This window comes from Lepisma saccharinum, chromosome 1 (assembly GCF_977018435.1).
Source record: "Lepisma saccharinum chromosome 1, izLepSacc3.1, whole genome shotgun sequence".
NCBI lineage: Eukaryota > Metazoa > Arthropoda > Insecta > Zygentoma > Lepismatidae > Lepisma > Lepisma saccharinum.
Window position 1 is genome coordinate 97,950,959 of NC_139229.1, and position 12,967 is coordinate 97,963,925.

At 36.8% G+C, this 12,967-nt stretch overlaps 1 protein-coding gene across 2 annotated transcripts in view; it reads right to left on the minus strand.

Annotated features, from left to right (window-relative positions):
* The window catches only part of flr (actin-interacting protein 1 flr), a 49,778-nt gene that overhangs the window by 35,935 nt on the left and 876 nt on the right, over positions 1 to 12,967 (minus strand). For both annotated transcript variants that reach the window (XM_083134951.1, XM_083134944.1), the window contains exons 2-5: positions 9,402 to 9,523; positions 8,874 to 8,964; positions 3,632 to 3,779; positions 1,483 to 1,663 (exon numbers count right to left, since the gene is read on the minus strand). In XM_083134951.1, coding sequence (XP_082991077.1) covers positions 1,483 to 1,663; positions 3,632 to 3,779; positions 8,874 to 8,964; positions 9,402 to 9,523 — 542 coding nt within the window. The remainder of the gene's footprint in view (positions 1 to 1,482; positions 1,664 to 3,631; positions 3,780 to 8,873; positions 8,965 to 9,401; positions 9,524 to 12,967) is intronic.

A 12,967-nucleotide genomic window follows, 5' to 3' on the forward strand; every position in this document is an offset into this window, starting at 1 on the left:
CAATTTTATTGATAAACTGCTATATTAATATTGACCTTGCATGGTTTGCCAGCGACCAAACCCTCGTTGGCTGGGTAAAGGTAGTCAAAGATAACAGCCTTGAATGTTGTAACACTGACGATGTAACTTTTGAACTGCTAGTATTAAGTCATCAGAAAATTCCTTAAATCAAACCTAACTTCCTTGATAAAATTTTAACTATTATGAGTAGGGCTCGGAAGTTGAGGCAAAAACATTTTTTTTCCTAGTGTCCGAAGACGAGGCCCAACATAATATATGTTCATTTTGGGTCATTGTAGGCCACAAAAAGGTGGGTTTTATTTGTTCTTTTTTGCCTTTTTCGGCATTTTTTTGGCTTATTGGTCCTTTTTCTTTAGGTCTTAATGGCTTTTTGTTGGAACTTTATCTTCTTTCGACTACATTTTTATGCCCATTCTCAATTCGAATCATCATCAGTTCATGACCTCTTAAACATCCTTTCTGTAGTAAAGAAATAAGAAAAGAAAAAATATATAAATAAATATATTTGAACCATCCCTGAAATGAGAGAAAAACATTTTTGGACTGAAAGAAGATGCATTTCATTCATATAGTTTTCTCGCACTGTGTGTTCCATACAACCATTTTTTAAATTTTTTTTTCATTAAATATATAATTAAAACTGAAGTTATTAATTAATTTGGATCACATTTATACGTCCTTTTTTCTGTTTTTAGGTCCTTTTTGAAATTTTTGGGTCTTTTTTTTTGGCAATTTTTAGGTCTTCAACTTCCGAGCCCTAATTATGAGTATTAATATTATAAATTTCATTAACATTTAAATGTCATGCAATTGTACAGAAAAGTGTACATATTATTAACAGGAAAAATAGCTTCTATGCTGCTTTTGTGTTAAGTGGTGCATTCGAACATAATGCCATTGCCAGTACATGGCATGAGGAGTCTTTAAATAACAATTTACTGGTAATTATGAGGTTTAGTTTTTATAAGTTTAGTTCCGCAGAACAAAAGACACATTTCCTTTACAGGATCTATTTGTATTGGAATTTTGGTTTTCAGTCAATAAGCATACAGAGTGTATCTTTTTAAGTGCAATAGTGCTATTTAATATACCAATATATATGCAGTTTGTACATTTCACAGAATGCGCAATAATGCAAATCTTTCCCCACATTGAAGTAAGTCTTCGAGGTTTCCTTACAATGAGATTGACGTTAGCTCTAGAGAGCTTGGAATCTTTTCCACAACTCACCTGGTCGATAGCCGGAGAGAATCTTTTCATCTTTCCCCACGTTGCTTTACATGTGGTGAATGGACCTATCTCTAATTGGGTACTCTTAGTTGATGCTCAACTGCTACGTTGCCATAATAATGCATTCAGGGTGGCTAACTAACAAGTTGCAAAGTGTACTACTCTAGTATAGTGTACTTACTCTAGTATACCAAGTAAATAACTACTAAGTAAAACACATCAAATACTTACTTGTTTTGTCATCTTAAATTTGAATGGTGGTCCTTCAAAGACACCGATGGTGTTGTCCTCACTTCCAGTGACAATACGGAAAGGCCTAGCTGGACGGAAATCACATGAATTGATCGACTTGGATTGACCAGAAATTTCTCCCACTGACGTTCCAGTGTCTGCCATGAACACATGCCCAAATCTAGAAAATTGAAAAACTTGCAACTAAGGAAGCACCATTTTGCACAAATTACGTTACAGTCTTTGAAAGGTGTCAGATAAATTATACAAAATTCAAAAGCTAAATGATGCACTCTATCTTACATTCTAGTTTTCTGAAATCAAAGAAACTCAAGGTATTTATATCCCTTCATTTCACATTGGTGAAGGTTATAAAAGGTTCTATTAGAACAGAATTTTTATCTTGGATCAAATATGAGATGCACATTTTGTACTGATTTTTTTATTTATATTTGGCACAATGGCTCCTCAGCAACATTGTCAACAACCATTTGAACTAAAGGCACACTGCTTCGTTGTTGCTTTGTCTTAAACTAGGATACAAAGCAAGCTGCAAAAAACCCTTTTGAGGACCAAGCTGAAACTTGATTTTAACTAACTGAACCATGTCCCAGAGCTGGTTACCAAGAGCAACACCAAGTCATCTACTTTGTTGGTTCAGTGTCTGCACTGTTTGCACTATGTTCTGGAGCAGTGTACAGTGTGGTAAATGGTCACTTGGTACATGCTAACGAATCAAATGAACTTTTTGTTAATAACACTAAAAAACACACAAACAACACAATAAAAAACACTTTAGCAGTTGTTTTGAGCTTTTGATTCCATCTCGGAATCATCATCAGGGCTGGTCGAGGGCGACGGAAGGGACGTGGTTGAAGTTCCGCTGGCACTACTCACTGTGCCTGCTAAAAGATCTGTGAGCAGAACTTCAACCGCATCCCTTCAGTCGCCCCTCGACCAGCCCTGATGATTATTCCGAGATGGAATCAAAACCTCGGAAGAACTGGTAAAGTGTTTTTTATCGTGCTGTTTGTATGTTTTTTAGGGTTTTTAACAAATATGTTGCTGGCACGTCACATAAGAAGTTTTCTACTGTCACAATCAAATGAACATTAGAAAGCAGCACACATTCATTTGTTAAATCTTCCAAAGTTGAACACTACACCTAGTGTCAAAAAAATGCAGCGAACTAGATGGGGCTACTCATTTTCTATGCACATTGCGATGTTTCTTCCTGTGTTACGCATGCTATTTATTTATTTATTTTATTTTACTTTTCTTTCCAAATTAATGCCATTTCGTGACTGCAAATCACTCCACTCTCTCTCTCTCTCTCTCTCTTTCATTGGACAAGAAAAGTGAAAAACCATTTTCATAGAGATGAGAGAAACACATTTCTCTACATAAAATTATTATATCTTCAATCTATATACTTTAATCTTGTCAACCCAATCAGTCACATTAGTCAAGGAACATACTGATAATTATTTTCCTGTAGTTTACGGTTATTACAAGCATAAGAAAACAGTTTTTCGTTGTGACGTTTCAGGAGAACACACACTCCCTTCATCAGACATTTATTTTCATTTTGACTAAAGATCCAGTTATAACAATGTCACAATGAAAAACTGTTTTCTTATGCTTGTAATGCAATGCAAGCAATGTGTACATACAAGAAAATACTGATAATGTTAACATTAAAAATGAATGTTATGTACTATCAACTTCTGAAATTCTTACAAATAATAATAATAATAATAATAATCAAGCCATGGAAGGAATTAAATTACACTATGTTCCAGATTATATATATATCTAAATATACAGAAACCTCAATTTTACATCAACTCCTCTTGGTTTGATTGATTGATTTGGTGTTTTAGGTCCAATTTATGCATAGTAAGGCTGACCGGACCTACAGTTTAAAGTGGGATCCGAACCACTACATGCCTCCAGCGGGTATCAAACCTGGAACCCCTTGATTACAACGCAATTACGCTACCACTGCGCCATCAGGGAGGTCCTCTTCATGGTTTGAATAAAGCAAAATGTTACACAATTTTCCCCAACCTCAAGTACTTTCAACTTTTCCCCGAAAAAAGGTAAAATTGAGGTTCCACTATATATCGTAATATATTCTATAATTTACCTTTCTCTACCTTCTCCAACTACCACCATTCGTTGACTGTCTGGGGACCATGATATATCCTTGATTGGGCCACCAATTGGCTGGAATTCATTTTTCAACAAATGTTCTTTGTTTACTGTATCCCATATCCTTATTTTTCCAGACTGATCTGTGTACAAAAAACAAAAGTTACTCAAAATACAAAATTGAATGTATGCAGGGTTGCATGACTTTTAAACTTTACACCATTTTTTTTAAATGAAATAATGTGTGTGCACACATTTGCATGTATACGTAGTTCATTCTAATCATGGTACAGTTCATTTTTCTGTGCAGTTTTTGTTTGTGATCGATTTCGCCACCTGTCTGGTAGCTTTGTCAGGCATGTACTCTAACATAAAACATAACTGCCAAACGGATACATTTAGATAACGTACATATATAGTTAAAGGCAACATTATATATTTAAGCATAAAATTCTCAAACAGCAAAGTGCCACACACCAAAACTATTGCTACACATTACTTATGTAAAATGATAACACATTGGAAATATTTATTTTCTTTCAGTTTTGTTTATTTTCAACTCTTTGATTAATCATAATGAAATACATATTTCAGGATAACATTCAATGTCCGTGAAATTAAATTTTCAACAGAAATTGGGAGACTTCATTAAAAACATTCTGTACAAAAAAGCCGTAATGAGGAATTACCCGGGAGGAAGCCGATATACTTTGAACGAATCCAATCAGATACCTGAACTGGTATAGGTTTTGATCATTTCAAATGTTTCTGTTCACTACTTGTTTCCATACATACATGATAAAAATGCAGGTTTTTTCTTATTAACTCCTTACCTGAGAGCACAGGCATTTAAATGTCAGCACTGTCCTGGTAGTAAAGAAAAAAAATGTAAAGTGCTCCCCTATGCTTTACACCATGCCATGAAGGTAAATAGGGGGTGTGGGGTTAGTGCCCCAAACTTTCTTTATCTCGGCCAAGCTGGGGGTGATGCACGCTAGGGATGGCCAGATCCGGATTGTGGCGAATACTATTTATTTATTTAATTACGCTTCAATTTGCACGTACCGTGGCTACCCGATACCCAAAATTTTCAAAAAGGCAATATTGAAACGTACAACGTTGTAGAAACGGCTACTGTAAATTGTTAATTCGCCCGGCCCAGTGTCGGACCCTGAACTTCGTGGATCGATTCGTTTTTTGATTTCCTCCAGGACACAAAAACAACTTAAATCGCCGAGTGCATGTAATCTGGGTTAACGTAAACTTCTTGAGAACTGGGGGAATCGTCTAGTTCCCCTTCTCAAAAAAATTACGTACGCCCCTAAACAACCCAGATAAATTCTCTCCAATCCACTACATTACGCTACGTCTAGTCCTTTTGCAAAAGAATAATCACTTAATCTATTTTTTGAATTGATCAAAATTAATATTCCATTTTAAACAAACTTTTATTCATAGACAGATTAGTTTTTGTAAAAAGGGTAACAGTGACTTTATCAGAACAATATTTTTAATATTTTAAATTATGCAAAACGTAACAGTTCAATGAAAATTCCCTGAGTCTATAAATGTTTACAAATTGGAATTAAACGAACCTCCAAGTACTACTTTCACCTTCGCTTATTCCCTACTTTATCCTTTCTTATTTATAGTTCCAATTTAAACAACTTACAATAAATAACAATGATCTCTCCCCAAAATTTAGTTTGTATATATATATATATGCATTCAATCCCTTCCCAAATCTTCATCAAATATTAAAACAATTAAATATAAATACCTACACCCTGTCATGAAATACGTCTCAACAATTATGGAAAAGGTATTCGAGATGTTGCCGAAACAAGTCATTGATCAGGTTATCAAATAAAGGGGGTACTCGCAATGTTCCAGCCGGTTACGGAGTGGAGAGACACACACACAAAAAAAAATATGATTTAATACTACTTGATTTCTTTGTAATAACCAATTCAAAAATAAGTGGCTCAACAATTTAGAAGGATTAATCGGTTACTACACAATTCGTGTATGCATGTTAATACAATGAATTTGACAAAAGCCCCATATCGACCTTCTTCCTTCCCCGTTACGTAATGGCAAAAAGTCCTGATGATTAGGACGAAATGGGCTGCTCAAACGTATAACGTTAGCTACAATGCCATGCCATATACGCCACAAAGGGGAAGAAAAGGTCGGGCTCCTGTTTCGCGAACTACTGTATATACCTGTTCGTCTCTCCGCTCCGGCTGGCGAGTAATCCTGGTCTGTCCTGGGCAACGCGTGTAAGAGATCTCTATCGTGACTGTTCGCTCTCCCAGCTCCGACCGCTGGTCAAACGACGAGTCTATTACGCATGCGCGAGTGACGACTCGAGGCAGCAAACGGCCTCTATCGAAAAACTGCGCAACTTAATACATTACGTAACGATCCATGAATTGTTTCGGCGCATAACATATCTCACTCTCGTAAATAAAGAGAAGAGAGTGACTGTGGCGGGATGATATTTATATAAGTATATCAACCGTCACAGGATCCTGGCGGATCCGAAATCCGGATGGTTCCGGATCCTAAAATTTTTCGGATCCGGATCCAGGATTTTCGGATCCGGATCCAAAACTTTTGGATCCGGATCCGGTACTTTTGGATCCGGATCCGTTTTGCCATCCCACATGCGCTTCTTTGGAAAGTAAGATTGTGCTCATAACATATTGTTACCTGCTAATATACATATATATATATATATAATATACATACACACATATATATATATAGTGTGTGTGTGTGTGTGTGTGCGCGATTTGTAATTAATTAATACACTTACAAGGGAGGTCTAAGTCTCCCCCTCCGATTTCCATGAAACTTGCAGGGCCCAAATGAAAAAATATTTTTTTTTTTTCGGCAAAAAAAAAATCTAGGGGGCAACCACCTCTCAAATGTCAAGATGAGGACAAATTGAAGTGGGGATCTGACCCCTGTGTTCCCCTCCGATTTCCATGAAACGTGGCAGGTGTATAGTAGGGATGGCCAGATCCGGATCCGAAATCTAGATCCAGAACTTTTTTATTTTAATTTGTAGAACTGTAACTGTAGAACAATTGTATAATTTTTGTATAACATTTCTATCTTGTTATATGTGTTAAAGGTTTCATCCTGGAATGGAATGTCTCACATTTATGTGTGTTCTCATTCACCCCCCCCCTCAAATGTCAAGATGAGGAGAAATTGAAGTGGAGATCTGACCCCGAAACCACGTAAATATGGCATAGGAAGAAACAGGGGACATACGGCCTCTCTATACAAATGTCAAATTTCATGAGAATCGGAGGGGAACACAGGGGTCAGATCCCCACTTCAATTTGTCCTCATCTTGACATTTGAGAGGAGGTTGCGCCCTAGAACAATTTTTTTGCCGAAACAAGAAAACACGTATTTCTTCATTTGGGCCCGTTTATACTTACACCTGCCAAGTTTCATGGAAATCGGAGGGGGACACATAAGTCAAATGCCCACTTAAATTTGTCCTCATATTGACATTTGAGGGGGGGGGGTTGCCCCATAAAACAGTTTTTTAGCCGAAACAAAAAAAAAACGTATTTATTCATTTGGGCCCGTTTATACACACACCTGCCAAGTATCATGGAAATCGGAGGGGGACACAGGGGTCAGATCCTCACTTCAATTTGTCCTCATCTTGACATTTGATTGGGTTTTGCCCCCTAAACCAGTTTTTTAGCTGAAACAAAAAAACACGTAATTCTTCCTTTGGGCCCCACTATACACCTGCCAAGTTTCATGGAAATCGGAGGGACACAGGGGTCAGATCCTCACTTCAATTTGTCCTCATCTTGACATTTGAGGGGGTTTTGCCCACTAAAACCGTTTTTTTAGCTGAAACAAAAAAAAAAAACACGTATTTCTTCATTTGGGCCCGTTTATACACACACCTGCCAAGTATCATGGAAATCGGAGGGGGACACAGGGGTCAGATCTTCACTTCAATTTGTCCTCATCTTGACATTTGAGGGGGTTTTGCCCCCTAAAACTGTTTTTTAGCTGAAACAAAAACACACGTATTTCTTCCATTGGGCCCCACTATACACCTGCCAAGTTTCATGGAAATCGGAGGGGGATACTTAAATAACCTCCCTTGTTAGTCTTACACTTTGTAATTATTTAACACTGCATATATTATAATGTTTTATTTTAATATGTAGAACTGTAACTGTAGAACGATTGTATAATTTTTGTATAACATTTCTATCTTGTTATATGTGTTGAAGGTTTCATCCTGGAATGGAATGTCTCACATTTATGCGTGTTTTCATTTCCAATACATTCGAATGAATACATATTCGTTTCAATGGCATTTACAAAATCACCTCTGACATGTGTGCACGAGTGTGTTAGCCGATGCGTAGCAAAGTATTTTAGGAACAACACTTGAAAAAAATTCTTGTAGGACTAACGAAAATTGCTTTGTAATCGAAGATCATAATACCTTTTAAGGTGTGGTAATATTATAATGGGATTGAGATACGAAACTCTCGGATCCGGATCCAGATCAGGAACTTTCGGATCCGGATCCAGATCCGAAACTTTCAGACCCGGATCCGGAACTCTCGGATCCAGATCCAGATCCGGAACTTTCGGATCCGGATCCAGATCCGAAACTTTCAGACCCAGATCCGGAACTCTCAGATCCGAAACTTTCAGACCCGGATCCGGAATCTTTGGATCCGGATCCGTGGATCCGGATTTTTCGGATCCGGATCCGTTTGGCCATCCCTAATGCACGCCACCTAATGGCCACCTTTACCCATAAAACACATATTGTACTAGTTATTAAAAATAAGTAATAGAAATTTACATAACAGAGATGAAATATTAGAATATTTTTTTCAATCGAATTAAAAAATTCAGGCACCAGATGAAAATTTTCACGTGCCATGGAAACTACCCATGGGAATTCCCACCAAGGATCAAACCTGGGCCCACTTCTACTAACAGTGAAAGGGGGCTCACATATTGATATAAGGTGAATGTTCAGTTGCTGTGTAGTAGGAGCACTAAGATAAGCAAGTGTCAAGAAACACACATACATCATGTGATGGGTGGGCTCACTTCGGCATGCCATCCAAGAGCAGTGGAATAAATAAATAAAGTTGTCATTCACCCCAATGTCTATTACATGCACTTTGTACAGTATATAAATTTGCACAAACAAAAGGAATTGCTACCTCCAGATGCAATGTAGAATCCACTGGGAGAGTATTTTGCTACATTCACAGCACAGGAGTGTTCAGTGTATATATCTGATATAGCTGGATTCTGAAAAGAAAATAGACAAACTAGTAACAACAAACAGATGCCACATTTCAATACGTACAACTTATAATGCTTGAATAAAATTTACCTACTTCAGGCATACACAATCCATTACTTCCCAGATGGAAATTGTGTACCATGCTTCTTTCTTGGTTCACGGAAAAAAAAATTAACTTGCAGGTTGATTGGCAGAAAAGCATTTGGTTTCAATTTGTCACATTTAAGTCACTTCATTACAAGTTTTATGTTTCAGTCACAATATTAAAATATATCTACTTCACATACTTACCAAAAATGAAGTCAAAATCAATGTTCAGGCAAATGGTTTATTTGTCATGACATTACAATATTGCAAAAATTGAACCATTCATTTTACTATTTTAGAGACAGATACTTTTGAAAATCTATATTTCGATAAACTGAATTTGGACATTTCATACCTCAATATTTCTGATGATTACACTATTCCCATTAGTGTAGAGAAAGTTCTTTCCTTTGGGATCACCTCCAAGCACTATGGGTTGTCCCCTCTGAGTTCTTGGTAAGGTGGCAAAAATGTATTCTGCAAAATAAGAAAGTATGTTTAATGACATGAAGTACACGTTGTACCAAAATTTGCCGGAGATGGTGACCCTCTGTAACCCCGCGAGAAAATTGAAAATTTTTAGTGGGTTGGAAAAATTGTTATTCATATGAACGTTTCTTATTGATTTTAGCATGCAGAAACGCATTATAAGTGAGAAATTGGTGATTCTATGTGGTATGATTTATGATGTCATGCACACAAGGAACGCCTACGTTGTTAGGTTTGGTTCTCTTAGCATAAATATTGTTGAAGTGAACATCGCGAGTGGAAAGTGTGCTACCAAACATGTAATATTGGTATACGATATTTTAAAATCACGATTCCTTCAATAGGGAGCCTGCATGAAAAATTCGTGAGTTGCCAAGAACAAGAAATGTGTGAGGTGTAACAGACGTTATTTTAAAAAATACACATCTTTTTATATTTTTTCCATGGTGATGGTAATTACGAGTTTCTTTCAATATTTGCAGTCTACTTCTTGCATGTATGACGAAAATTTCTTCAAATAAGTGGCGAAAGTTGTCCGGAATGCGAAGAATTTGATGCACCGTGGTCACATTTCGAGAATAGATATTTCGCTTATTTCTGGTTTCCTCATGTTAAAATCACTTTCAGGCATCTTAAAGCATCGAAGTGTGCAGATTGGAAAGAAAAAAGTTGGAATTTTTGAGGAGGTACAATCGGTCACCAGCCCCAATTTGCCTTTCAAAAGGATAAAATGCAAAATTGAAAATGTTACAGATTATAACTTGCAGTTTGCACTTAAACAATATATTTCTTTTCAGATGCATTGAATCCTCACCAACAATTCACAGCACAATAATTGTTTGACTTGTTAGGTTGGAGGATGCTGAAAATCAAAGATAACGTCCAACCAAGTCGTTAACAGTGGTCACACTGAGTGACATAACAATTAAATCTGGTGTTTTCCAGAATAAACTTTTCACATTCAATTTTTTTAAAAAAAATAAAAAATAAAGTGCTCCCCTGTGCTTAGCACCACGCCATGAAGGCATAGAGGGGGTGTGGAGGTAATGCCCCACACTTACTTGATCCGGTGAGGAGTGGGGGTGATGTGATCAGCATCACACCCCGGACCGCCTTTACCCCCCAGGTACCCATGTTATTCGACGCTGAGTGGACGCCGGGGCTGCTTCCAACGTTAGAAAAGTTCCCAGATTTGAACCGGCCAGGGATCGAACCCGGGACATTGAGCATGGTAGTCAGACACGTTACCGACTGAGCCACCGTGGCCACTTCAATTTTTTTTTTAGGAAAGCAATTATTTCCCCTGGTTGTTGAGAATACCTTACTGCAAAATTTAATTTTGGTCCAATTCATGTCATATTTTACACTAATTTCAAATAACGCCATTTAGTTTACTATATGCATCGTATTTCATGAGATCAAGTGCATGTTAAAAGTTAAGATTATTGTTGTTTTTGATAAATTCTATTATGGAAGATAAATAATAAATAGGCCATTCCACACGAAGTGTTCCACTGAAGGCTGCCCACAGGATTTTTTCTCAGGGAGGCAGCAGTGCTTAAACTGTGTGTGTGTGGGGGGGGGGGGGTGCTTTCCCCCAGTTAAGAAAATTCTCAAGAAGCATCATATATCAGCGACCACTTAATCTGCTGTCTACTGCTGTTTTCACACTACAATTTCACCATTCAAAGTACATAAAGTATTTCCACATATCTCAGAGGAACCAAGTGTCCCTGATCCCCATTTGCGAAAGACCTTGGTTTCACCACTGGCTGCTTGGTCAATTATACAAAATTTAAGGTATGAATTGACAACACCGGAAGTATCTCCAATTGCTTTCAAATTTGGCACACACACTAATTTTGGCCTCATAATCACGAATCTGCAGTTAAAAATTGGCGGTCATGTCTAGAAATTGAAAAATAACCTTTTCAATTACCACTATGATTCTCCATACACTAACATGGAAACAATATGAAGACGTCTTCCTTTCCGCACAACGGTCTTGCTATCAATGTTGCTCAAGTGTTGTGCAATAAGTGAGAGTGTTTATTTGCATGTGAGAAAATTGCATCTTGCATAAAGGTGGAAAGGCCCAAGTTCCTTTTGTTTTATTACGATTTCATCATGCTATGATTGCAATTTTTACATGGTTCAATTTCAATGTACGTCTGTTAACACAGACTGCGGAGTTTTAGCGATTACTTAAGGTTTTGTTCAATATATGCTTTCGTGGTTAGGTTAGGCAGGTTAGGTTTGGTTCCCTTAGCATTAACATAAAGTCCCTAAATGCATTCTACTAAGGCTCCGATTTACATCTACATTCATTCCCACGCTTCTACTATATATATATTGTTGCTTGTCAACGGAGAATATCTTGTCCATGAGAAGTGTGTAAGGTAATTTTCAAGTTGTTTTTTTCATCATAAATAACATTTTTTCGAGTCCAAACAGTGTTCATTACTTTAAGGAAGGCTCAAATTTCGTGTGACAATGATTTCCAAAATTCTACGATAATTAGTCTTTGTGCTAGGAGAAATCATAAAACAATCGGAACCGTTACAGTCATCATAATCATAGTTTTGAAACTCTAATCATTGCAAAAAATAGTTGTTTTCTTCATAAATCAAGGGTGTTTACTCCGTTCACGGACCCACTTTTTTAGACTTATTTTGCAATTTCTAGACGTGACCGCCAAATTTTAACTGCAGATTCATGATTACGAGGCCAAAATTAGTGAGCATGCTGAATTTGAAAGCAATTGAAGATACTTCCGGTATTGTAAATTCGCTCCACATTTAATTTTATGTATATGATATCAATTGTGTATTTATGGTTCAAAACTCATTTCATTGTTATCTCATCTGGTTTAGAAATGGCGACCATGTTTCCCCAAACAGACAATGCATTTTAGGAACAATGAGTTTCCAAATCATATTGCCCAACAAAAGACAACTGACAGGAAGGTATATCCAAGGTAACAAAAATGCTTATCCACATCCCACCTCTTTGTCAAGGTGACAATTTCAATTCAAAACTGAGAAATATAAAACTGGCTTACAGTGGAATACTGATTTTGTCCTGGTGAACAAATTGCTCAATTCTCAATCAGACAAGGAAGTGTAAGTAATGAAGAGTACAGATTTGTTTGCTTTTAAAAATTAACACATTATGATCATGATCTGATCTATATAATTTCCATAATATAATTACCAAAAAATGTAATACGTTCCTTGCATTACCTTGCTTTCCAACTATGGTGTGCACAGTGTATTTTTCGTATGTAACAATCTGTTACAGCAAAATAGTGTTTACAAACATTTTACACTGCTTTGCTGCGTTTTTTGTTAATCATGGGATGAATGAGAAATTAAAAGACACACACAAAGAAACACCCATGAAATCTACTTTCTTATTCTAGCAAAATGTAGT